At 41.4% G+C, this 26,107-nt stretch overlaps 1 protein-coding gene across 1 annotated transcript; it reads left to right on the top strand.

Moving 5' to 3' along the window:
- The first annotated feature begins 1,274 nt into the window (after positions 1–1,274).
- Positions 1,275–22,313, top strand: SLC26A8 (solute carrier family 26 member 8). The gene is made up of 20 exons (XM_085302249.1): positions 1,275–1,390; positions 2,737–2,983; positions 5,493–5,632; positions 6,425–6,541; positions 7,458–7,633; positions 8,128–8,292; positions 8,994–9,143; positions 10,113–10,195; positions 10,576–10,723; positions 11,621–11,734; positions 12,363–12,440; positions 13,462–13,557; positions 14,714–14,820; positions 16,302–16,371; positions 17,167–17,259; positions 17,351–17,485; positions 18,780–19,142; positions 20,531–20,585; positions 20,713–20,903; positions 22,022–22,313. The coding sequence occupies exons 2-20, from the start codon at positions 2,823–2,825 to the stop codon at positions 22,235–22,237; spliced, it is 2,658 nt and encodes an 885-aa protein (XP_085158375.1). The 5' UTR covers positions 1,275–1,390; positions 2,737–2,822; the 3' UTR covers positions 22,238–22,313.
- The last annotated feature ends 3,794 nt before the right edge of the window (positions 22,314–26,107 follow it).

Raw genomic sequence — 26,107 nt, 5'->3', positions numbered from 1 at the left:
GCCCTCGCCCTGTCAGCGCCTTCCCCCCCCTTGTCTCTCGCCCGCTCGCTGCCCGCCTGCCCCGCACCGCGAGGGCCGGGACAGCCCCGTGAGGCGAGGTGAGGCGCGGCGGGGGTCGTGACCGGGGGGCTGTGGTGAGGGGTGTTTGTGTGGCGGGGGGGACACACTCCCGTCGCAGGTAGGGCGGCGACGGCGGCACCACAGCGACTGCCCCCRCCCGCTGCCTGCTGCCCGCTCCGCCCCGCGCGCCGCAGCCCCGGCTGCGCTGAGGCGACAACTGCCGCCGCCGCCCCCCCGTCCCCTTCCCTCGCCGGGGCCCAATCCCTCGGCCCGGCAGCTCTCGCGAGAGCTGGGGCGCCGAGGGCAGAGATGACCCAATATGGAACCAGTGCGGGGGTCCTCTCGCGAGAGCGGGAGGGGGGCGGGGCCTGGGGGCGGGGCGGAGGACGCCCATGACGTCGCAGGGGGCGGGGTCTCCCCGGGTCTCCCCTCCAGGATCCCTTCGCACCCCACAGCTCAGCGGTGGCCGGGCGCACGGCCTGGGGCAAACCGTCGCCGTTACCAATAAGCTAAATTTCCACGAGTGTTTCCCCCTTTTTCATGTTTTCATGAACCCCGCTGACTTCTTTGCTGCACAGTTGCCTTCAGGGCATACTTGAAAAGGAAAACCGACAAATAAGCTTACTTAATACAGCATTTCTGCAGGCCCCAATTAACCTGTTAGGTCACTGGTGAGGAACCCATAGACCTATGGTGCCCCTCGGTCTAGTGCTTCTGGGGTCCTGCAAGCCAGTCTTAATTGCTCTTGTAATCCTCCTAAGGGCATTTTGTCCCCTTTTAGGGGCTTCACGCCAGCAGTAATGGGGAGAACTAAGCCAACTCTGTCTAGATTTCCCAGTGTTTGTTTCCTAGTTCTATATTTGTATAGAGAATAAATATTTCTCAGTACTGTAGTATTGCCTTACATTATTAAAGACCTGTACCTGCTTACRTTCAAGTATGTGCCTGAGACTAACTGAAATCACTAGGTGCTGCAGGCTRAGCACGTTCTGTAGAGGAGCCCATAGTGTTTTCACCAGGTAGTAAGTGCAGAATTGCATAGCAACTAAATAGTGTTAGGGATTTAAGTACAAGGCCATTTGCCGTTTGATCTCAAGGTTGAGGAGGATGAGTTTTKTTAGCAATACTGTGCAAGACAGACATGTTCTGAATGGAATACGCAAACTTGCTTTTAAAATGATGGCTTGCTTTTAAAATGATGTCAAAAACCTTCTTGTTCTCTACACAGGCTAACAGAATGGGACCCTGTCCTCTGCCTCTGTGAGTCATCGTTGAAGTCCAAATAACACAAGAACAAGAGCAGTACTTTACCACTGCTTGTGTCTGAAAGGTAACGTACTTTGTGGCATGCTGGGCTTTTTAATGCCTTTCGTCARCATACTCTAGCCTCTTGTTAGTTTTTCTTGTTGTATTACTTTACCTTGAAAAGGTGATTGTGATCAAAGATGTCACAAATGGGTAAGGCTTTAAAAACTTGTACTGAGTCTGAAGATCAAATGAACAAAAATGGCTCTTAAATCTGTCTATGGAAGATCTGGATTTATCTTCTCCCTAAGAAGGAGGAACTGTGGCCTAATGATGGAGTGTGTTTGAGATGCCTACCACCAGACCTTTCTGGGGTTTAGAGTGACTGRGTTGTGTGTACATGTCTGTGGCTGTGTCTCACAAGACAGTAAAGTCAGTGTGAAGAGTCCCTGTTGCTGTATCAGAAGTAGCATGGTTCAGGGATGCAAAACATTAGAGATGTACGCTGATCCTGGCAGTTCAGGAAATGAAATAAGAGGAGGAAACTTTAATCTCAATGAATTTTTTTGCAATTTCTGCTACACTTAGACTACATTCTGAAGAGRTTCCTACTGCTAACTCACAGCCTTTTTATATTTCCTCTTTTCCTATATGTTAGTATATGTCATTGCTCTGCTTTATATGCAGTCTCTGTACCTTCACTTAGGAATTCTAGATTTGAATCTTTTTCTTCCTTTGCTGTCTATAAAGACCTGTGCCTCAGATCTTGTCTTGCATTGGACCTTTGCTTACCCRGTGTTCTCATGTCTTACCTAATCTGAGTGACAGTGATTGGACTCGAATTTCCTTCCGAATACTAAAATATTATGGGATGCAAGTCAGATATTCTGAGAATTATAAAATCTGAAGTGTTTCAGATACAGATTTTGCACAGCAAGTTGTATCATTTACATGGTGCAACTCATCAGATCTAACTGCTCTCTGTATGATTGAAATCTAGACCTTTTTTCTCCAGGGCTGGAAAAAAAAGAAGATTTAGAATTGGTTCCCCAGGTGCAGTAGRGTTGTGGGGGAGGATTGGATCCAGTTTCCTAAACAGGCCTGGTTTGGGGATGACAAAATGGAGGAGATCCAGGCTGCTCCTTCCCGCAGAACTGGAACAAGACAGGTCCCAGAAGGACCCAGTATTCCTGAAAGTGATTTGGCAATTGATTTATATGATCATAAGAGCAGCAGGTCCTTCATGGATTTCAATCTCCAAAGTCATGTTTATTCCTGCTGTGACTATTGGTTCCATGGGAGTTATGCTGAGATGGGCTGATCACATATACTTTTTTTTTGTGCTTGTTTTTAAGAGAGACTTCAGTAATGACTCTGTTTTTTTTTTGTTTGTTTGTTTTTTGTTTGTTTGTTTTTTTGTTTTCCCTTCAGCCTTACTGCCACGAACAAGCTCTTTGATTTTGGCCTTCTGCATTTGCTGTTCCTCTGGTTTGATTGTCCATGATCAGAAGGACTTTATGGAGCTAGACAATGATATTGTTAGGGTGTACAGACAGCCAACAGCACAAAGAGAAATACAAACTGAGGAGCACTTCCAGACACACTTTGAAAGAAACCGCTCCTCTACCTTATGCGGAGAAATACAAATCCCTCGGGTCCACCGACGGCTCCAGTGCAGGTGAGTTAYATGCAAGGAATTTGGCAGATGTGAAGAAAGTAAGGATACTCTTCAAGCCCAAATGTAAAAAAAAAGAAAAAAAAAAGATGCTAACTTTCCACTATTGGTGATTAAAATGTTAAGCTGCCCTGATTGATAACTGAGGCAGAACACTCACTTATGGCAACTCACACCAGAAGCATGAGAGATAATCTTAGTACTGCACTACGAAAGCTGCCATTTCCAATCTGCAAAAGTCTCTGTTCACTATGATAGCATAAGAGATATATGCACTGTAGAGAGAAACTATCAATAGTTTCGGTCCCTTCCAGTACTTCCTTAGCCCAGTTGGCATACACAAGCTTGCATCTGCTTTCTCTGGTTTGTGGATTTTGCTACTTTTGTTTCTTAAATTTCAAGACCYGTTTTCTGTTCCTTCTTACTTGGGGACATGGCAAGTTGCATAATGGTATGACTGAGATTGMCTGAAGTAGTTTTTCTTTATTTTGGAGCTATGTTGCTATATTCTTTGGAAGTAATGGGTGAGGTAAGTGTACTGATATAGCACTAATGCTCCAGCAGCCTGGTTTTCCTGTTCTAGGATATTATCTGCCAAGATTTTCTTTTGGGCATTGTACTGGAGTAAGAAGCATCTCTTCTTCCAGAGGAGCCCTGCAGGCACACCAGAAGGCAGTCTCTTTTGGCAGCATATGAGAATTCCTGATGTTCTTCCAGCAAGGCAAATATAATCAAAAATAGGAAGCTCTTTCATCAGCTTCCCTTTCAGTTTTGTTTCATTATGAATACTCTCAGTTTTCTTTCTTTGGATCCTGAGTGGACTGGCAATGGTTATGGCRGTGTCTACTCTGCACAGTCCCCTCATAAAAAAGCAAATATAGCATCTCTGATCGATCATTTTTCTGAGCTTTGTTTCAGCAGTTCACAAGAACTGAGATGGATACTGAAACTTAGTGCTATTCTGGGTCCGTGACAGGACTTGAGACCCAAGACTAGCCATGGGTGAACTTCCACAAGATATGGTGAGCTTGCTGCAGTCGAACAGCTTGCTGCAGCCAGAAGGGACAGGACCACACAGGGAGAGTCGGGGAGTCTGACCTCCCTCSTTGTGTATAGCTAGCTCTTATATCAGCTCAGCTGTGTGTGGAACTGCAGCCTAAAGCTGTGGATTGTGTTTTACTTACGCTACTGTGAAGTAATTTCCTGGTGGTAAGYGAAGGCAAATGGAATCATAATTTGAGTTGCTGCTGTGTTTTCCAGTTTTTCATTCATCTTGAAGACTTGTCATCAAGATTAATCTCTGCAATAATGAGATCTGTTAGATTGTGGTAGGCAGAGAGGAAAAAATACTCTTGCCTTCTGTTTCAGCACTGTCCTTTCATATATTAAAAAAAAAGARAAGGAGATTGAATRTATTTCTGTAGCCAGAGAAGCAAAATTACTTGATGGAGAGGGTTGAATTATGCATAATTATGATGTGATCATCTAATAGTCTGCCCACCCTGAAATGCCTGATGAACACAATAGATCTTGTCCAGAGATCAAAGGGAGAATTTTGGTTTTAAGTTATAGCTGATATTTTGAAACTTTATCATTGCATTTACTGCTTAGTAAGAAAATCTCTTTATTTCCTCCCCCAACTCCTTGTTTAAGCCCCATATATATCTTGCTTCCTCATACTCTTTTCCCTGTTATTTCCCACTTCTCTATCTCATGTTTTCTCTGTTCTCCATTTTGTATCCACTTGACAGCCCAGTATATTGTCACCTTGGATAATAAAATGATGGAAAGGAACTCAATTCTGTGACATTTACTGGAGTTTAGTCTCCACAGCCAGTGTTCAAAGCTGACGGAAGCCCGAGGCAGGCTCTGCATCAGTCGTATTTGGTTTATAATTGGAAAATCACCAATACTGCCAGTGAATTAGAAAGGAGAAGAAGGAGCACAGGGCTGAGGGGTTAGTCAGAGTTTACCTACTGGAAATTCTGATTCAAAAACATATAGGGAGAATAACTTATGTAGGTCAGGTCTTGCTTGCATCCCTGTATTAAATAATGTAATACAGGAAGCACTGGAAGCACTCGACTGTTTCTCGAGAGGTGGGAGCAGCTCGTCTTCCCCCCCCCATGGATGTAGTGCTTTTATATTTTCCTTCTAGAACAGAATAGGAGGAATCAAAACATGACCTCCTGTTTTTCTTCTGTGTTAATGAGGTCAAGTAATTGATGCATTTTGAGCTCTGGGCTCTTGAGCTGAGAGGATATCATGTGAAAGGCACACAGAGTATTTGCGATTCATCTGAATGGAATGCAAAGGCATGGGGGTGCCTATGTAGGATTCATGTTATGTGCCAGCTGGATCTGCAAAATGCTCGTGCCTATGTGGGTATATGGAGCCTGCAAAGAGCTAGCCATAGCAGCGTGGCTCTTGCGAGAGGATGAGGCCACGCAAAAGTGCTACAGAGGTGGAGATAGTAAAAGATATTACATGTGGCTTATCTGATTCTTTACAGCTTCTCGTGGGGAAGGTGCAGAAAGATCATACTCAAGCTGTTTCCTGTCCTGAATTGGCTTTTTTCATATCAGTTCAGAGAGTGGCTCTTGAGAGACATACACGCAGGCTTAAGTGTTGGGATGTTTCAGATTCCTCAAGGTAGGCAGAGAGGAAAAAAATACTCTTGCTTCCTTTTGTATATCATCATTTTCATATTTTAATTTTTACCTCCTGCATATTTTCCTGTTCTTTCTAAACGTGATGAGGTTATGTGGGAACTTTAACCATACAAGGTCCGTGATTCATTAACCAATTTATTTGCATATTCTCAGGAAAAAAAAGAATCTGTTCTATCACCAGACAGTACATGGTGTAATTTCAAGAGAAGGACATTACTTTTTTTCATACACAAAGTTTTCCTTAAACTAACTCAAAAATAGAGACAACGGCAGCAGTTTCCTACATTGTGAACAAAAGAACATGCTCTTTAAAATCCACCCTGCAAAATCAAGTGTATCAGATACTCACATGGGTAGCCACCCCACTAGCAGGTGGCCTAAAAGGAGAGTTGTTTTGGTTCATTGTCTAGTTTCCAGTTACCAAGTGCCCGTGTTATAAAACAACTCTTGGTTTTTGTTACTAACTGTCCTCGGTGGCTTTATCAGGTCCTGGACTCTTTAAAAAAATATGTGGTGGGAGTTGAATGGCCTTCTTGCCCACGTGGCATGTTGGCCAGTTGGCATATTTAGACTCAGACTGGCATGTGGGAGATAGTATAAAGGAGACCAGCACTCATGCTGCCTATGTTGTGAGGGTTTCTTTAAAAAATACAGTGGGATCTTCATTAGRGTTGTCAGGTTTTCATCAGCAAAATATTACTTCAAAATATTAACTAAAGATAGAGAGTTTTCCCAGTTTGCTTGATTTTAGAAACAGATTTTTGCTTTCCAGGACTGTTAGGAGTTTTGCTGACCAGATTACCTTTGCCAGTTATCAATGGCTTCTATTCTGCATTTTGCTGCTCAATGACATATGTCATATTTGGGACTTCACATCATATCTCAATTGGTGAGGTTTATTTTGTACTGCAGAATGTTTCTACAGGAGTTAGAGATTATGTGCAATGCTGTTTGAAAAGCTAGCGAGACGTCTTAATTTATTCATCTGTTTAATCTAATATGCCGGTGTTATTTAGATGAGACTCCAGACCCCCAAATTCTCGATTAATTGTTGTTCCACCTCTGCAGCTGATTTATGGTGAGAATTTCAGCAAGTCCGTTAAGTCTCAGCTGCAAGGTGCTTTAAATGCCTGCACAACAAGAGCTACCACAGCTGCTGTATCACAGACACCAGTGCAAAAGGAGACAGCTAGAATGTCATGGAGGTGTCTTCTACGTAAAGGCACAGCACAAGCTGCCTCCCATTTACCCCAAGGATGTGACTGTGAATCATGATTTAACTCCTCATTTACCCTGAGGCCATGCAGTTTCTTGCTATAACTGAACTGTTGATGTTTTGCATTCTTAATCTATTCAGAAACCAGATTATTGAAAAGATGTTTACATCTGAGAAGGCCCTTCACATTATCAAAATAAGGGGATATGTGGAGCTCCTGGTCTCTTAGGTAACTTGGCACTTCTGTCTTTAACTAACTATTTCTCAGACTTTCTGGCAGCTTGTGACAATGCATCTATTTTTGTGTTTTATATTAAAATATTTTTGTCAGGCACCTGACCAACTTAAGAGACTTCACTTGTAAAACTGTAGAAAGAGTCTGAACTTTTCAGACAGGACTTCTAGAACTTTAAGTGTTTGTTCAGAAACAGTAAGTTACAAAAATGGATTATATACATGAGTGAAAATAGACTGTCTCGTACTGCAGAGAGATGGTGGGAGGAAGAGATGGATGTGTCATTTTAAGATAGACCTTTCCTACAACACCTCATGCAGTTCCATTTTTTGTTCTCTGTTCTGTTGGTTCCAGGCTCATTCAGCATCCTCAATGCAATGGTGGCAAACATTCTGACGACTCTTAATTTCAACCAAATATTGTCCTCTAATGGCTCATTAGCCAATTTCTCAGACCCTAGATTTATGAAAAATTACATGGAGGCTTTGACACTTACTGCATCAACAACATTTTTGACTGGCATCATTCAGGTAGAAGATGAATCTATTTTAGCTCCTTAAGGACGTACCTTATATGCATTCTTTTACAAGTGAAAGAATTAGAACTGCTTGCTTATTCTAACCACAAATACTAAGCTCAGCACATTTGAATACATATGTTGTGCAATATAGAACGTGCTTCTTCCTCTCACGATGTCTGAAAAAGATGTTTGATATGTTCGAGGCGTGTGTCTGTGCTTAATACATAAATGTGTGAAGGGAATAATTATCTTTTATCTTGGCCCATTCTCCAGTATGTGGACCCTTAGGTAGTCCTGCATAACTGCACACACTTGATGTAAAGTGCTCTTATTTTGGTGAGACAGTGTCTTACTGTTAAGCGTGCATAATGAATATACTATATTCCAAATAACTGTCCATTATGTATGGCCATGAAGAGTTACGCTCTTACAATATGGAAACAAGAACGGTGCATTAGACATTGAGAATTATATCACATCTCGCTTCTCATTTATTCAATACAGTTGCTGTTAGGCTGCTTTTGTCTGGGGTTTGTCACAACGTATTTGCCAAAGACTCTCATTGATGCTTACCTCACTGCAGCAGCATTGCATGTCATTGTATCGCAGTTTACCTTTATCTTTGGCATCATGATTGACTTCCACAAGGGCCCCCTGGACATTTTCTATGTGAGTAAATTCATTAWTGGTCAAAGAAATGCATGTTTTTTGGACAAGAAAGAAAAGAACAGCTTCAGAAATTGAAGGCAGTTTTTGATTTGTCAGTTGGTAGGGGACATTTGTGCAATTCCCAGCTGTGGTTTAGTTTACCTTCCTGTTGTCTTGAACAGCATATGCAGGTTATTAACTTGTGGGACATGCARAAAAACAAAAGTTCTGTGCACATTTTTAACCACTAATGTAAGTCTAGAGTTTTCAGCATGTCTGTAATTGTTATAGAGGAAAGGCTATAGGAAAAGGTATTTTTCTACAGTAGATCTCACAGGCAAACTTTTGAGCGCACAGTATCTTTATTATATACCAAAGACAAAGAATCAGCAGACTGTAAGCTAAATATAAATTAAAGACAATTTTTCTTCATTTAATAATATTGATCAGACAACTTGAAAGAAAAGGTAGTGTAGAAGAGAGAGGAATGATGGTGCAGAGACAGATCTGAGTTATTTGTGGCAGTGTTTTCCCTGCAGGCACCAATAGACAAGATGGATTTTTAAATACTGTTTTGTTCTTAGCATCTCTTCTTCCCAGTGAAAATACACTATAGCAGAGGGGATGAGTTCGAATGTCAGGGTAACTTATGTCAATGTCCCAGGATGTAAAAGTAATGATAGTATCTGATATTGATCCTCTCTATGATGTTTCGTTTTCAGAATCTATTTCATTACTTCCTGGTTCTCCCAAAAGCGAACGCCACCAGCATATTATTGTTTTTGGTTTGTGTGGTCATGCTACGAGTCAGTAAATATATCAAGATAACATACAAGCATAGTCCTATTGCATTTCCTATGGAACTTCTCTTGGTAAGTGTTCTCCATATTTCCATAGTGATAGCTGAGCTAACACAGAGCTCAAGAATGTCCTGTCTGAGATGATGCTGAGGGTCTGAGTCCCATTAACAGCTTTGTCACTGATCTGCGGAGTAGCTTTCAGCAGTGGCTTCCTATCTTAGTTTTTCCTTAGTTTCTCCCTGGAAACTCAGCTCTAGACTCCAGATTTTAGTTTTAACTTCTTGTCTTTAGTACGAATGAAACTAGAACTGTGGACTTGAGGGTTCAGGTTCTTGATATTTTGGGGGGAGAGGGAAGGAGATATGCAATTTTGTTGTCTTCAAAAGAAATTCTTGCTGTGACCTCAATTATATTTGTTGTTTGTTGTTGCTGTTTTTCCTTTTTTTTGCCTTCTTTCTGGAAAATGGATGAATTGATTTCTTACCAAAATCATTTCTGTTGAAATGACAGTTCTGACTTTSGTGCAGTCATGGAGTCAAAAAGATCATAGAGGATTTTTCTAAGGAACAAGATACCAAGAGTCCCACCTTACTGATGTTGGAGTTGAAGCAATTTGACACTTACACAGCAGGGACCTGTGGGACAGTGGCTATGGCAGAGCACAGCATTACAGACAGTAAAGCCTTCTTTTGTGTTATTAGTTTAGCAGCCAAACAATTGTGTTCTTGAATGTTCAGAAAGCTTCATGGAAGTAGCAGAGTGGTTTGGAGTAAGAAAAATAGTCCGTATTTTAGGTAAGATGTAGTAGACACATTGTAGGCACTTGCAAAAGGTTAGGAGGTATTAGTATAATATACTTTATTTCAAAAACTTTGCACTTATTATTTCAGGGTTCTGTTACATTTACGCACTGAAAACATCTGTGGTTAATGAATTTAAATACTCCTACAAGATTAACTGTGCTTGTATATACCGGTTCAGGAGCAAATACTGTATAACCTCTAGTATTGCTTCTTGTTTGTTTTTTTTTTTTTTTTCCAGATTATCACAGTCACAATTATTTCTAATCGTATTCATCTTCACGCTGAATCTAGTATGGTTGTAGTCAGTATGATTCCTCACAGGTTAGTTACTTATATTGTTAATGAGGTTATGCTTTTGACGTACAAAATGGATGTTTCAGCCTGTTATTAAAATGTGACATGGGCTGATTTTGCACTGGGGAGCCCAGTTCTAGGGATAAGTCTTCAAGAGATGTAATTGTATCATCGTTTCAGACCAGACATTAACAGAATATAAACCATAGGGTTTTGATTAGATTGAAGTTTTGTTTGCACACAARGAAAAAGGAATTTGCATTTTGTATGAGGTGAAGGCAAACAGTCTTACAGATTTAGAGCATCTCCTGTGGGTGCAGAATGACTCTGATATTGGTCTGGGGTATAGGATTATTTTGCACAGAATTCAGAGCGAATCTAAACTTACATATTCTCTGATCCTGCAGGTTTCTGCCTCCTACACCACCAGATTTATCAAACCTGAATAAGATTGTATTCCATGCCTTCTCCCTTGCTATTGTAAGCTACTTCCTTCTTGTTTTTGTGGGAAAGAAGTATGCTTCACTTCACAACTACAATATTGCCAGCAATCAGGTGAGAACAAAAATGCACATACTTCCTAGGCCAAGAAGCAAACTGAACTCTTCTAGTAAAGTTACTAACTACCTGAGTGTGGTAGAAACATAGGTTTTGCAGCAATTTGCATACCCTACTGCGTGGAAGAATAGACATTATAAGCCAATAATGTGAAAAACAAGGTATGTCCTTTTTTGATTAAGAGGCCTGTGTATATTCCCACTGATTGGGATGAAACCCCCACCACTGCAGCTRAACCCTGAGGACCACTGGTGTTTTAAATACATAGGACTATAAAAACACACAGCTTTAATAGCTGAAATTCTAAATGGCCTACACAGCTGTAGTTCTTTTCTGTATCTGGCTAACTACCATCCCAGTGCTTTGAGAGACTTTTAAGCTAAAATGATGTTAGTTTCCAGTGTGCTAGAGTTAGGAAGCATTAGCTGTTTTGCCATACTCCCTGTTTAGCTTGTTGTGATGACTTGGAATATTTAGTAGGATGGAATTAAGCCAGCAAGGAAGCCAGCCTGACTTCTTACAGCCTTTTGGAATAAATATCAAGGAAATGTCTTTTCCACTCAGAGTTTGTCCAGGTGCACTATGCTGTGTACTGAGATTTGCTGCATGTCAGCTTGGAAGTCAATCCTGTATAGCTTCGGAGTTCTCAAGAGATTTCTTTGAAAGAGGAACTTGATTTTTGTGGCCTCAGCTGTGAAAACTTTGTGCTTTTAAAGGTAGCTCATGTAACCATAGCAGACCTTGCTTTTTAGAAGGTCTCCTGAACTTAGCAACACAGATGAATAACCGGCAAGTATGAACATAAAAAAAAATGTGATTCTTTATAAGTTATTTCTGTTAAGGTAAGTCATTCATTTAGGGTTTTCTCTACTTCATTCTGTTTCTGTTTTACAGGAGCTAATAGCTGTGGGGCTTTGCAATATTTCCAGTTCATTTTTCAAAAGCTTTGCTGTCAGCTGTGCTCTTTCTGGAACTGTCATTCAAGAGAAGACAGGTGGAAGAACACAGGTGAGCTGGGCTGGATTTGTCAAGCTTCCAGGCTCTAATCTAAAATCACTGCACATTTAGTATAGGCTGACTTTTCATCTAAACAATTTGTGAGCTGTAAAGTTATATTCCCATGCAGCGTTAATTCAGATCCCCTTTTCCTGTACATTATGTTATGTAGTATAATTGCATGATAGTTACAGCACATCATGTGCCATAAATGAAGCTAGGATCCTGTGGGGAGAATAGGATATGTTTGTACAGTTTAAGACCCTTTTAGTGGATATACCCCAAAAAACAAATGAAAATTATTCACCAAACTTCTACCACTTCTTCCTAACTTTTCAGTCCTTAACTTTGTGATTTTTGTCTTCTTTACTGGGCCTGGTGAGGGGGRAGTAGGCTGTAATACAATACCTTTTTTATCATGCCTCTTAACTGAAAGACCATACATGCTTCACTGCATCATATAAGTCAGAAGTATTCTGGCATTTGTACCATCCTTTGCAGCACACCTGCAGCCTTTGTCAAACGTCCCCTACTTATTTTTCTCGGTCTGTGGTGTTACACAGACCATATCTACTTGTATAGAGAGAACAAGTGAGAAAATGGTTCTGGAAGGCCTCTCTGATGAAGTATTTCTGTTCAGTTAGCAGCAGCGATTGGAGCATCCATAATGCTGGTGTTTGTGCTGAAATTAAGATACTTCTTCCAGGCTATGCCTAACGTAAGTGAATGTGAGATAGTTACGGTAGAAGTCTACTTATTTTCTAAGCATAATATAAAGATTTTCTGGGACAGTTACAGATTCTGCTCTAGACTTGATTGTTTTCAGGAATTGACAAAACCAATGCAATGGCTTTAAACTTCCCTAAATTTCAGCAGACTACAGCATTAGATAATAAGTACTGCATCTCTGTCCCATCTCTGACTTACCAGAACAAGCTAAAATTCCTTGGCTAAAACAGGATTGAAATGTCATTGACAGGATCTGCAATTTTAAAGTTGTAATTCACTTTTGGTCTCCCATATGGCAAGTTTTTACCCACCTGTATAATACAATCATGAGTGGCTACAAACATTTTGTTACTACATTTTATAGATTATTCAGAATACTCGTTTTTTATTAATCTCTTAAAATGTTATCTGGACTTTCCTTTTTAATGTCTTTGTTTTTTTGCAGTGTCACAGAGCATTACTTCCTGATTTTTTCTGGCCCCCTTGTAAGATGGGAGAATAAATCCCTTTCCCCAAACTAGCTGACAAAACAGAATGTAACCACCTACCTCCCTTCAGCCTGCTTTTCCCTGCCAAGAAGGACTGTTTCAACAAATGGTGTCAAGCAGCTTCCTAAATCTGGCTATGAGCTGCCCATGCTAATTGAAACCATTCTTTGAAACAGCAACTCTTACTTCTGTAGATAGTGTTGGCCTTTCTCCTAGTGTTGGAGGAGGCATAGGGATTCACTGAGGAACGCTGTAATGGAAACTACACATAGCATTTCAAGAGGAAGTCCAGTTGTATTTTCAGAAATTATTGTGAAATCAAATGAGGTTATACACTAGTTTCATGTTGGTTTGGAGAGCAGAGAAAAACTGTTATATACAGCCACAATAATTATGGRACTGAAGCTATTATAAAATTTTAATTGTGAGCACTTTAGCTGCTGCTTGGGTATCTGTTGTCTAGCATGTTTGTAGTTGCAAGAAAAAATTTGATAATAGATGCTGTTTTTCTGATTTTCACAGGGTGTACTGGCTGCTATTGTGGTAGTTAACATGCTCCCATTTCTTGAAAAATTTCTGGACATTCCAACCCTTTGGAGACAGGATAAGTATCATTTAGTAAGTGGAAAAAAAAAACAAAAAAAAAGACACCTAGGAACTGGAAGGTACTTTAAAGGGGGAAATGCACATTTTGAAAGGACAAGGCAAACAGTAGTCATTCCCTTAGAAATGGGATCATTTGAAATATCCACCAGAAGAATTGTACTGAAACCCCTACAAACTTACTTGCAATTTCTTCTGTACAGGCAGAACTGATCATTGGTGCTGGTTCCCAGATTCTCTGAGGAGGAAATTGTCTAGCTATCAATTGGGGTCACATTCTCTTGTGAGCACTTGTACAGGTTTTCTCTCTCATAAAGAGAGAGAYCTCCAATATAATATGTTTTCTCCTGACTATTGAAACCCTCTTTAAAAGGCTGGACTTCTGAGCTGTGTGTCAGATTTATAGTTCCTGGGTCTGAGSATTGTGAAGATTTAGCCAATACTCTACTTGATGGCAGGAAGGATAAAAAATCTGCCAGGGCTGCTTCTGTCATTTCGTAATAGTGATTTAATACAGCTGACCATAGCAGGAATCACTCTTCTCCATCTGTACTGTGGGTTTCAGTATCAGAAATTCTTTCGGTAAAAAACAGTCTTTATCTGGGGCCCTCCATGCAGTTTCATTTCCTCAGAAACAAAGTGCTTGCCAGGAGGCAAGTTCTCATCACCTTGTTTCAGCCACACCTGGTTATTTGCCTCGTTCTTCCAAGGCAGGCCAGTGCTGTGGAGGCATYTACAGAGCCAACAGTGCAACTCTGGCTCCATGCTGTATGTCCTCAGATGCAGGGCAAAGTAAAGGGGGAGTCTGTCTTATCAATAACTGTAGCTGAGTTATGTGGTTTGAGACCTTTTTGTTGTGATCGYGGTTTGTGACTGCTTCAAAGATTGCCTTGTTCCAGACAACAAATTTTTTTCACCTGTTACCATTTCTAGCCTCTTTTTTGCTGCATTTTGAAAATGCCACCCAGAATAGCTCAACTGAGAAGTCAGCCAGGCCTTCTGAGTCTTACAGTAGCCCTKCTTAACAAATGTCACCTCAGACATATCTATTCAATACAGAATGAAGTGGATTTGASTGAATCTATACCTCTGGGATTGTTGACTAGGACTGAGTTTGGAGGTCAATTCACATCTTTTCACTACTAACTTTCTCTCTATCTCTTGTTCAAAGGTTATTTGGCTTGTAACTTTTGCAGCAGTCCTTTGTCTTGGTCTTGATATTGGTTTAGCAATCTCCATGGGATTTACCTTCTTTGTAATCACCGTTAGATCACACAGGTACTTGTAATTTTACAGCAAAATACTGATTTTTCTTAGAGTCAATGTTTACATGTAGCTGTACATGTGGAAATGGAAAAGCAGCTTCTGTAAACTCTTCAGTCAGATCTTCTGGAGTTTCCCTAATGCTGTCTATCACCCTAGTGTATAAACTAGTAATCTCTTTCTGTTCAAGTTTATGGGCTCTATATTGGTCCTCCCTGCAAGTGAGCCATGCAACTGAAGAAGACTGGTCACTGTGGTGTAGGCATGGCACTTCCATGAAAGATAAAATGAGATATTTTATCTTTATTTCAAATGTGTTTCCCAGTCTTCATTGACCTTCACCAAGTTGCTCTATTTTCTTCCTAAACTCGGKCGCTAATAGGGAAGGGAGATTGCATCAAACAGACACAAGTAGGCTTTTTAGCTACTAACCCAACCAGCAGAATCACTCATAATCCAAGCCACATCTCACGAGATATACCATGAAAGGGAGGTGCTTGTCTGAGCAGACTGAGTGTGTAGAATAACATGCAAAGAGTTAGGAAAAGCCTCAGCTGCTGCTGGTATCAAACTGCTTGTGAAAACCGTTCTAGAGTGGCTGTGAAAGAACACTTTCAGAACACTGGAACGATGGAAAGATTTCAGCTGGTGTCTGAAACTCACTGCATACCTCTGCTCAGAGTTATCCTCTTGGGCTTGCCTTGGGATTTAATGAGCATTGTGAAAGGGCAGTTCTGCAGCCACTGTTCAATTAAGCATCTTCATTGATCATATTACCTGCAGGGTATATAACTGTTTATTGATTTCCAAGATGTTGACAGCTTTATGCTGACAACACACAAAAAGGGATGGAAAGTTACCTGCAAACAGATGCCTTTGACAGCTTAATGTTTTCCATACTTAGGGCCACTTGCATTTTCCAGTGACTGGACCACCAGTCACATGTTTATTCCACCCATGCCATGAGCTGACCAGAATCTGCCCCTAAAAACGTGCAGCAGCACCATTAGCAAGTCTCCAAAGTAAGACATTCTCCCTAGAGGCTATAGTCCCTAGACTATATGAATTGAAGCAAAATGCTGTGCTAATACTGCTACATGACCTCTGGCCTGCTACATGGTTTAGCCTGTGTGTAGCCAGCTCTAAGCCCAAGTTATAACTGCCTCCACCTGTCTGTGTAGAAGTATCTTTGAGGAGGGCTGTGGGGAGACAGAGAGGGAACACACTTCCTGGGGTAATAACAATATTCTGAGTGTTCCAGAGCTAGAAACGAGACATTATATATTTTTGAGGGCACCAGTGTACCTGAAGGATGTGCTTGTGTACTGCTCCCCTACTGAAAGAACCCTAATTATGAGTGAATAACTTTCTGTATTCACACCCCCTGAAGTTGCAGTTGGTGTGTCCAGTGAAGAAGAGAGAAATGAAGATCAGCTTTTAGGAACAGATGGTTTTTCTCTGTTCTCTCTGAAAACCTAATAAACATCTTGTTTCAGGATGAAGATGGTGGTGCTGGGACAGATTCCAAACATGAATATTTATAGAAGTTTATCCGTCTACAGAGCTGTAAGAGGAAACAAAAAAATACATGTTCTAACTCTCTATAATCCAGCTTCTTTCCTTAAATGCCATGGGGTGACCATTTAGTCTCAGCTCATTTGATCCAAACTTTTAAAATCTAAGAACATTTAAGTATCTGTAGTGAGAAGCAATCCTGATATCTAGCTCAGTCTGCTTGGGCCAGGTTGAGTTCCTGATATCCATGTGTGCAGTTGCCGTGGTGGAAGTTGCACTGCTGTTGTTTCCAGAGCTGTTTGGAATTTTTTGCTGACCTGCTTTTCTCGGTCTGGGTTTGTCCACACTACGTATGTTTTCACAATAATAACGGTGCATGTGCTAGACTGACTCACAGATTCTCCTGGCGATGGGATAATAAGTAGGGCACAGGCCTTTTTAACACATCATTGGCAAGACCTGCACCAAATGGAGATAAGCAGTGCTATAGTAAAGGACTTTGCCTTTGCCACAGGGGTGCATTCCCAATGCTGTGTTGATGAAGCTGAAAAGGTGGAATAATATAAGCTTATGATATAACAGTTTGGCTTGGTTTATATTATAGTAGTCAACTGCCATCAGTGGTGGGAAACCTGCTGGAGATAGGGTTTTAACTGCAAGAGATGCAGATTAGTTTATGCTAATTAGGTCCGTGTTAGCAACACTACTACCAGTATTCAGTGTGACCGGACAAATTCTGTCCTTAGGGTGGGACCTGGCAGTCCTCTGCTTAGGCAGTGTTAGCCAGAAGGGGGATAATAGCTGATGGTAGGTATAACCCTAACAGAGACAACTTTTGTTTTACAGGCAATGGAGATTGAAGGTGTTAAAATTTTCCAGTGCTGTTCTTCCATCTCTTTTGCAAATATGAAACACTTCAAAAACTATTTGTTACGCAAGGTAAATGCCACTTTTTCAGTCAGCAGATGTTTATAAAATCCTGCATTAGGCAGATAAAACTCTCTCCAACAAAACTGTTTTTCTTTTTCAGATGGACATGAAAGCGGTGCCTCTTGATGAAAATGAAATGAGAGCTTTAATTTCCGTTAGTCTGTCTGACACTACAGTGCGAGGAAAGGATTTTAAATGTGCTTGTGTCTGCGATCCACCTGAACCAGCACCTAGGGTCAGCTTTAGAAAAAGATTTATCTAATTTATCTGTTTGAGGTGTCCGGATTTATGTTGCTAAGAACAATATTCTTAACTTGCCAGAACGTAAAAGGCTGCAAATGATTATATAAAGCATATATATATATATATATATATATTTGATGTTTGAAAATAAGCAAATATTACCACTGTATTTCTTCACACTTACACTTTCTGTGCTGGAACAATAGACGCTCAGTTTACTGGGTTCATGGACCAGCAGTTGAAATATTCAGCATATCCTCTCCTTTTCTGAAAGAATGAATTTTGTCAGGTGCTCCAGTAGGARTTTTCTTCTTTTTCCCCATAGAAACAAGAGCACTCCCTTGGTTATCTGAGGAATTTGTTCTGCTCTCAATATTGCCAAGCACAAGTACTAAGTACTTCAAAGGCAGCTACAGTCATCACAATCAGAGAATCACAGTCCCRTGTCTTTACTACAATTGGCTGATGTATGTCTTCTAGAGAATCAGTCATATCCCGCTTTATCTGAATTTTCCAGTTCTTAGACAAATATATGGAAAGAACTTAAGGAGTGGACTGTCCTCAGAAGRTATTTTTCAGACAGTCACACATGATTTGTAAAAGTCCTTGTATAAGAAATGACTTGAAAGAAAGTAGTTTGGGAAAGATGCAGTGCGGAGGTGCTTAGGAGTTGAAAGTAATAGTGATGATTTAAGATGATGATGATGATCTTCCAAAGCAGAAAAATGCAGAGAGTGACTTTTCCATTCTTGTATCACAAAAATTAAAAAAAAAGAAATATTAAGAAAAAAAAATAATTAAATTTGTCCACTTTGTGACCAGCTGCCATAGAAAGTAAGCAGCTGAACAAAGGTCTGCAGAAYGCAGCCAGTAAGAGTCAGCTTACTGTTGCTCGGAAAGGCAACATATCTTCAAAATTTGAAGAAGGAAAATAAGAAGTCTTCTTATAGAGGGAAGRGATGTTGCGTCAAGCCATGGGCAATCTCTTTTTTCCTCTTTTCCRTCATGGAAGTTAAAAGTAACAATATTCCAGTGTCACAGGCCATTTCAAGGTGTGGAAGAGTGAGGTAGGCGCTSAAGGCACTCTGCTAACCACATCTGAGGTTTGCCTGAGTCACCTACTACTTTGCATACTCTTGTGCTATATTTAGTGTTATTTCAGAGGTGCTTTTACCATGAGAGAAGAAATATCATATGATTTACAGTCTTATTTGCAGCAAAGAAAATTTCCATCCCCTAGGCTCAGTACTTCCAACCACTAGTGTACTCTCCATTTTCCATCTTAGATACCATATACAGAGAAACTGGTGAAGCGACATCACACGGACAGTGATTCCTCATCATCTTCAGTTAATTTGGTACATTGGTCAAAGTATGGAGACAGACCCAGTTCTAGGACACTCTTGGTGGGAGCAGCTCAAGTACAGTCTGCATCCCCAGGGCTTAAAACAGGACCTGAGACTGAAAAGAGCCAGGAGGAAGGGAAAGGGGCTTGCCTTTCATCAGCCCCCGCAATAGATAATTCCTCAGTTCTGGTGCATCAAGAAGGAGAACRGAAAACACGTTTGCTGTGTCCAGTTCACACCATTATTTTAGACTTCAGTATGGTGCAATTTGTGGATTTGCAAGCCTCAGATTTACTGCGACAGGTAAGCAACCTAAATGCATGTAAATGCAAAACCTGAAGTTTACCCTATGTCATGTTACTTGTTCATCTAAAATGCCCTGCTACGTAACAGTCTGCACATCTAGTTGGGCTTAACAGGTGCAAGATTTACCTATTGCATTTCAGAAATTAATATCTTCCCAAAGAAACACATTTTTTGTTGTTTTTAAACAAAAGCCCCATTGTCAATACAAAGATGATGCAAAAAACCTGTCATCCATTGTCATTGGTTCTAGAATCATATAAACTAAAAACACATTTTTACAAATGTCTGATTTGTTTTTCCCATTTTAGTAGTTTATTTTTTCTTCTAGCTGGACACTTAAAAAATCCCTCTGCTTCAGAAATATCAGATATAAAACTACCAGCTGTCTACTTTGAGAGTGATTTTGTTATTATTGCCGATTGCCTAATTAGCCTTGTCTTTGAAGGATGCCTTGGATTTCTTAGTCTTCGAGTGGGGATCCTAGCCAAGAGAGATATATTTAGCAAAAATAAATTTCATGTAGCTGTGCTTCTTGGAAAGATGCAGTTMCAGATGGATTCTTACTCAGCTCCCTCAAACTCTGTAGCTCAACTTTAAAAGGTTTCTGTTTGATAACAGGTTAGACTAACACTTCTTGGGAGTAGTTGTGTACTGAGCTGATCTCTCTAAAATCCTTGAAAACTTACTTGCCCTCCATTGAATAACTTTCCCCTTAGGAAATGGGGATGAAGTCAGAAGTCTTTCCAGACTCATCCTAGCTGCATTCTCTGAAATTCTGTGATTCTCTACATTTTGAGCTAAGCTTTCAATAGCAAATAAAGTCTTTCCTTGCCTCTTTTTTAATAGTAACTGTCTTGAGATCTTCTAAATACAAAGAGTTGGGTATTGAGAAAATAGTGAGAATCTATCCACTCTAAAATCTCATTCCTTTAACAGTAAGATGATTTGTCTAAAAATATTGAATATGAAAATTGAGGCAACCAGAATTACAGATCACGTTTGAAAATAATAGGTTCCCAAACCCTGTGTTTACACATGGGTATGGCATCTATGTATGTAGAATTGTTTCACATTAGCCTGTTCCTATGAGAACTTCTTGTTTAAGCAAAGAAATAACACTGTGTACTGCACAGAGTACTGTAGGAGGCCCAGAATGGGATCTGGCTGTGACCTGCCCTGGTTTTTGGAGTTAGCATTCATCAGGATCTTGGACACCTTGGCTGTTTAATGCTGAACTTAGAAACAGTAATTGAGACACTGGAATAAGGGTATTCTCCAAAAATGTAAAATTACAAGGGAATTTTTCTTCCCTTATTTATGTCTTACCGTCTAGTGCACCTGTATAAAGCAGAGTTGCTAATGACAGTATGGAATTCTTTCCACAGATCTTCTATATGTTTCACAATATTGGTATAACAGTCCTGATAGCCAGCTGTCACTGTGAGTATAGTATTTGTTTACTAATCCTGACTTACCATCAAGAGTAAGTTTTAAACTTCAGTGGAATGTTTTAGCCATAATGCTTGGTGTGACTTATTGATTTGCTTATTTTCCCCTCTTCTTACAGTCTCTGTAATAGCAATCTTTGAGAAGAATGATTTCTTTGACAGCTGTATCACCAAAGAAAGGTTCTTTCTAACTCTACACGATGCTGTGCTGGCCGCTTTGGAGAAGCATCAAAGGCAAGATGTGCTAGAACTTGCGAGTCAACCTACTGAGAGAGAGTTTGCTGATGAACCATTTGCTGAGCAGCAGAAGGTAGAATTTTAGCTTATATTTAAGGCCCCATGGTGTTAAGCTATCCTATAACAAGCTTGTGATGTGGCAGAGGAGATAGGGCAGAGTGGATGCTCTTTTAAATTTTCCTGATTTCACACATACTTGGCTGTTTGCAATAGATTTAAAAAAAAAGATAATCCTATTTGGGTTTTTTGAGTCCTGTGCTCATGTTTGGGGGAGACATCTTTGTGTGCTGGCTGGAGAGGAGTGATCAGTCTGAGTTTTGTGGCAGGGGATGACTTTGTTGCATTATTCTGACAGAGGAAGGACCGTACCAGGGCAGAGTGAAAGCTCCCAAGTTTTCATTTCCAGAGGTTGCTACACCAGCTCTCTTGGGGCTGATGGAAGAAATGAAGGACAGGGTTAGCCAGGTTTCCTAAAGAAATGAAGCTTATGCACATGCTTTTTCTGTGTGTCAATTCTCTGCAATAATTCTTAAGCTCACTGGCGCTCTCAGCCAAGTTTGAAGAGGTAGATAGTTGCAAGTTCCAGGAAAAGCCCTTCTTGTGCATACCAGATTCCAGTAATTGCCCAACCTAGGGAAAGAACCCAACAGCCCCGCTGGGCTCCTATASCTGATGGAGGGGAGAGTGAAGAAAAAAAAAATCCAGAGCTACAGAAGAGTGGACTTCTTGAGTTCTGCTGCTCACGGAACTGCTTATTTAACTCTCTTATCTTGCTCTGGTACAGAATGGTCTAAAGCAAGCTTATTGACCTTACTAATGGCCTCCCCCATAGAAAAATCTTCATAAGGATGAAGGCGATGGTATATATTCACCAGTCTCCTTTTAACGGAGGTGTGGGGAGTGTTGGGAGCAGTTTCCAGGGAGGAGGTGACAGTAGTTTCCCAGGAGTCCACTTTGAGATGAGGCTGGGCTGGATGTGCAAATGGGACCCACAGCAGCTCAGCGATGTGAGCTTCAGCAGCCACTGTGAGCTCGTTGCCTCAGCAGCTGGGGATTTGTACTACCCTGTGCTCCCATGCCAGCATAGCCCTCCTGCCGCTCACATGATGTTGCCTTGGCATGGAAACTGCACTTGACTGGCTCAACAGATGGGCCACCCTTGGCCTAAAGTAATCTTTGTGTACATTTCAGGAAAGAAGTTTGTTCTTGGAGAAGAACAAAGATTTTTCCTCTGCAAAGAGCTCTGAAAACGAGTATCTGCATGACGAGCCAGTATCCGTTATCTCAGGCTCAACTCAAAATGAAGTAGAGCCAAGTTCTCTCCAGCATTATGATTCTCCAGGCCTTCAACTGGATTTACAGCACACAGGCTGGGAGGAGAGATGGAAGTATACCAGCAATCCCTGAATTACAAGTGTTCAGGAATTGGGATTTCAGTAGAGAGGAGAAAGGTACAGTTAAACAACAGTTCAGGTGGTTCTTACCAGCACTTGATCCTTCCCCCCTCYTTTTTTTTCATTTTGTCTTTTTCAGAGTTCTTAAAATAGACAGCTTGACTAATGCCTCCATTAAATCTGTTGTTCTGAACAAAAAGCAACATTTATATTATTATTTTGAAGTGCTTTCAAATAGATATGCCACCCAGCAATGGAGAAAGCAGAAAAATGTCAATGTACAAGATAGCACTAGCTATAAAGCTTGGAATTATCAAAYAACTTGCACTTGTTTTCCAAAAGTCGGTAGATCTTAGTTAAAATGCTCTAACTTAGCACTTTTTATATATTTATTGCTTGCTAATAAATACATCTAATCTACCACATTTCAACAGATTGCATTCAGGCAGTTTCTTTATCTTCAGATRTATGTAGAATTATGTGAAGCTTTACAGAAAAGCATTTTGTTATTAATATTCTACACCTTGAAGTTGATATTGTCTGCACTRTCGTAACATGATACCAGTCCTCTGGGTATTTTTTCCTTGGTCCCTCTCTGATCAACTATAACTAAATCCTAGTAAACAATATTTTTTGTTTCAGGTTTTGGTAGTCCTTTACTGAAATAGTGAAGAATGGAGGAATGCGTTCACTTCATTCTGAAAAGCTAGGAAAATTAGAATAAGATACACTTAGCACTTGGGGGGGGGGAATCAATTTCTTAATTATTTTTTCTTTAGATCAGCCATAGAGTTTGAAGCAGTAATATTGGTTAGATGTGTGTACTAGGACTGCACTGAAAGCTTTTAACTGAATGAGCAATATACCTCACAAGACTTTACCATGCCCTCATCAGGAGGATTATCCCATGGCTCAAACTGGCTAGTGTAAAGAGTTATAGGTGAAACTAGTTTTAGATGGGCAGCCAGCACAGTCTCTGCATACCATTCAGACTCTAGTTTAGGGCAAAGATCAGATTTAAGTGATTCATCCTTTATGAGCAGGTCTTATGCTCTGGGCTAAATTCCTTAATCTGTGAACAGCTCTAACTTTTGCTGCTGGGCATTCTGTGGCGTCTTGATGTAGAATAACTAGGTGGCTCCTCTGGATTCTTCTGCTTCTGGCTGCTAAGTTTTAGCAGTGATACAATGGCTAATGGGAATTTTAATATTAAACTATCTGTAATGTATTCCAGTGAGTCTTTCTCATMTTTTTTTTTCTTTTTTCCTTYAAGTTCTTACTGTTTCCAAGCAGTTTCTGGAGGAAGGATATAGTACTGCATGTGTAAACTGCAATGCTAAATGATTTTAGTGAACATTCTGAGCAGAGTTGCTTACAGTGGAGGAAACTGAGTCCTGGAGCTCTCATACCTTTTGGATTGAAAGACAGGAAAAACTGAAAGCTTAAATAGTATTGAGTAATTCTCAAACCACATATGCTTCCCTACATTGTTTTGGACAGTGGCTTCAAGCCAAGCTCCCCTGAGCTGTGTTCAAAACAGAGTAATATGAAAACCATGAAAAGCATAACCCTTATTTCCAGATTCTGTTGGCTCTCCAGTGGCAGCCTTGATTTAAGATGAAATGGCTTTCCTAACTCTTGGCACCATGGCAAGTCTCCATTGCAAACTTCAGAGATTTTTTTTTGTTGTTGGCTTGCTCAGCAAAGATCTCAATCTTTCCTTCCCACCCTGATGAGTGTGCACAGTTGAGCACCAGGGGACAACTCAGACGTCAGTATGTTAGCTTTCAAATTATGGGTATTCATGTTGCAAAACAAATATCTTGCTGAGAGGAAGTCCAGACAATTCTGATCTTTTTCCCTTGTAGCTGTGCAGTGACTTAACTCTGCTCCTGCATACATACACAAGGCTTCTGTGTTTAGCCAAGCACAAGTCCCTGGACACAGGCTGTAAAGGGACAAAGCACGTACTTTATGGCCAAGGACTCCACCTATACCTCTAAAAAGCCACAGAAGTAGAAGTCAGAGTTCAAAGGCCTGTCTGTAATCATGTATTTGAAGGCAGCTTGACGTTCTCACCTGACCTAGTTACAACAACTACAGTTGTTTGGTGCACATAACAGCTCTTTTAATGCCCTTCCCAGCTAACATGATGCCATGCTTTTGTAGCAGCGCATGCTGCAGAAAGTCAGGCAGCTCTCCCGTAGCACTGAATCAGAGGATCCAGATCCTGAAACATCACCATGCCTATTACCCTTGCAGAGTGCAAAGTATATGTAACCCACCCCCCCAAAAAACCCAGTTGTCATTTTATTAACATTTTACGTGGGCTTATAATGGCTACAAAAACATAAAGCAGCAGAGGAACCTCAGGAGTCATGCACAGAGTGGCAGAAGCAGTTCTTGGTGTAATGCACTGTGGTGTGTCACACTGAACAGGGAGTTATGAAGAAGGACGAGATAAACCGGTTATATGTGGGCATAGTTAGGGGACATTTATTCTACTTTAACAATTAGTGCCAGGCTGTTGTGGAAAGACAAGGCTGTCTTGGCCTGGGGTCAGCAAACCTCTGAGGGCGTCGCTTCCAATTCTGTTTTTCTATCCCAGATTGGAAGAGTCCTGGAAGAAACTCAGCAGCAGTGAAGATGCTCCTACCGCTGATCAATAAGACTGTGCTTCAGTGTGAGACCTCTGCACAAGGCTCCCCGTTCAGACCACAGTGCAGGCAGGTGCCCAAGGGATTGTGATACCYGTCTCTGCTCTTGCTTCGTTGTGTTGCTTTCCAGATCTGGCCAAGTGCCACCTTTGATGTCCTCACCACAGGCTGCTGAAGCCTGGCCTAGGCCACGGAAAGTATGAAMCAGAGCAGTAGTCACGGTAGGTGTGAGCACACCTTGTCAGAGCCAACTCTGCGAGTCATTTGTTACTAATAGGGGACAACAGATCCCACTGAAGGAACAGGAACGTGCCACCTGTAAAATGAGATTGTAATAGTTTCTTTCCCTGCGGACTGTTTATATTGTGACTTCTCTGAGGTAGGAATTTTCTTACAGGGTTGTTATATGGTAGGTACTAGCAAAGGAGAGACTCCAKCATGCCTAAAGCCTTTCAGCTCAACCTTAGTTTGAACACAGTAAGGTCCACATTTGGGAGYGGACCCCTCTCCCCTYCCCTCCCCTCCCTCTGCCCCTCTCCCATTGTGTTGCACTAATACCATGAAATCCAGTGTTACAGTTTCTCTCTTAAAACTCTTTGGAGGGGAACAAGCAGATGTACTAAATATTTAATTCCCAGAGCTTGTTGTGAKTAATAAGGCAACAACTAGAAATTCTGAAGAGGCTTTTTCTGTCTTCCAAAACTGCACGGTTGCATATCTGAGACTCTATACTTGCCTTTCCATGAAAATATTTATAATCTGATGCCGAAGAGCCACTGCTCTTGGGCGCACTTCAAAACGCCAGCTCCTGGCGCTGAAGACCAGCACGCAGGTTCCTCCTGCAGCCTTGTCCAGCCCCAGGTCGGTGCCTCCCTCTGCTGGCTCCGGGGCCGGCCCGGGGCCGCGTCGGGCCTGCGGTGCGGACCCCCCGGGCGGGCGGTCAGCGCGTACAGCGCGATCGCAGCTGCGGGCAGCGTTGGCAACTRAAACGGCAATGCCAAACTTTATTTGCAAAACTGAGGAAAACATCAGCAAGTTTGGGATCGTCCCGGCCAGCCGGCGGCCCGTGTGCGGCGATGCCCGCGTGTGCATGCCCTCCGCTGGGTAGCAGAGGAGCAGGTTCTCCGGCCGGTGTAAGGAGCAGCGGAGCCGTCCCGGAGGGCGGCGGCGTTCGCCTCGGTGCCGCGGTGCGCGGCGGGGACACCCGCGACCGACCCGTCGGGGCC

The sequence above is a fragment of the Rhea americana genome, unplaced genomic scaffold (genome assembly GCF_003343005.1).
Source record: "Rhea americana isolate MKP2758 unplaced genomic scaffold, rheAme1 scaffold_189, whole genome shotgun sequence".
In the NCBI taxonomy this organism is placed as follows: domain Eukaryota; kingdom Metazoa; phylum Chordata; class Aves; order Rheiformes; family Rheidae; genus Rhea; species Rhea americana.
The sequence above is the reverse complement of the archived record's forward strand: the minus strand, read 5'-3'. Positions and strand labels throughout refer to the sequence as shown.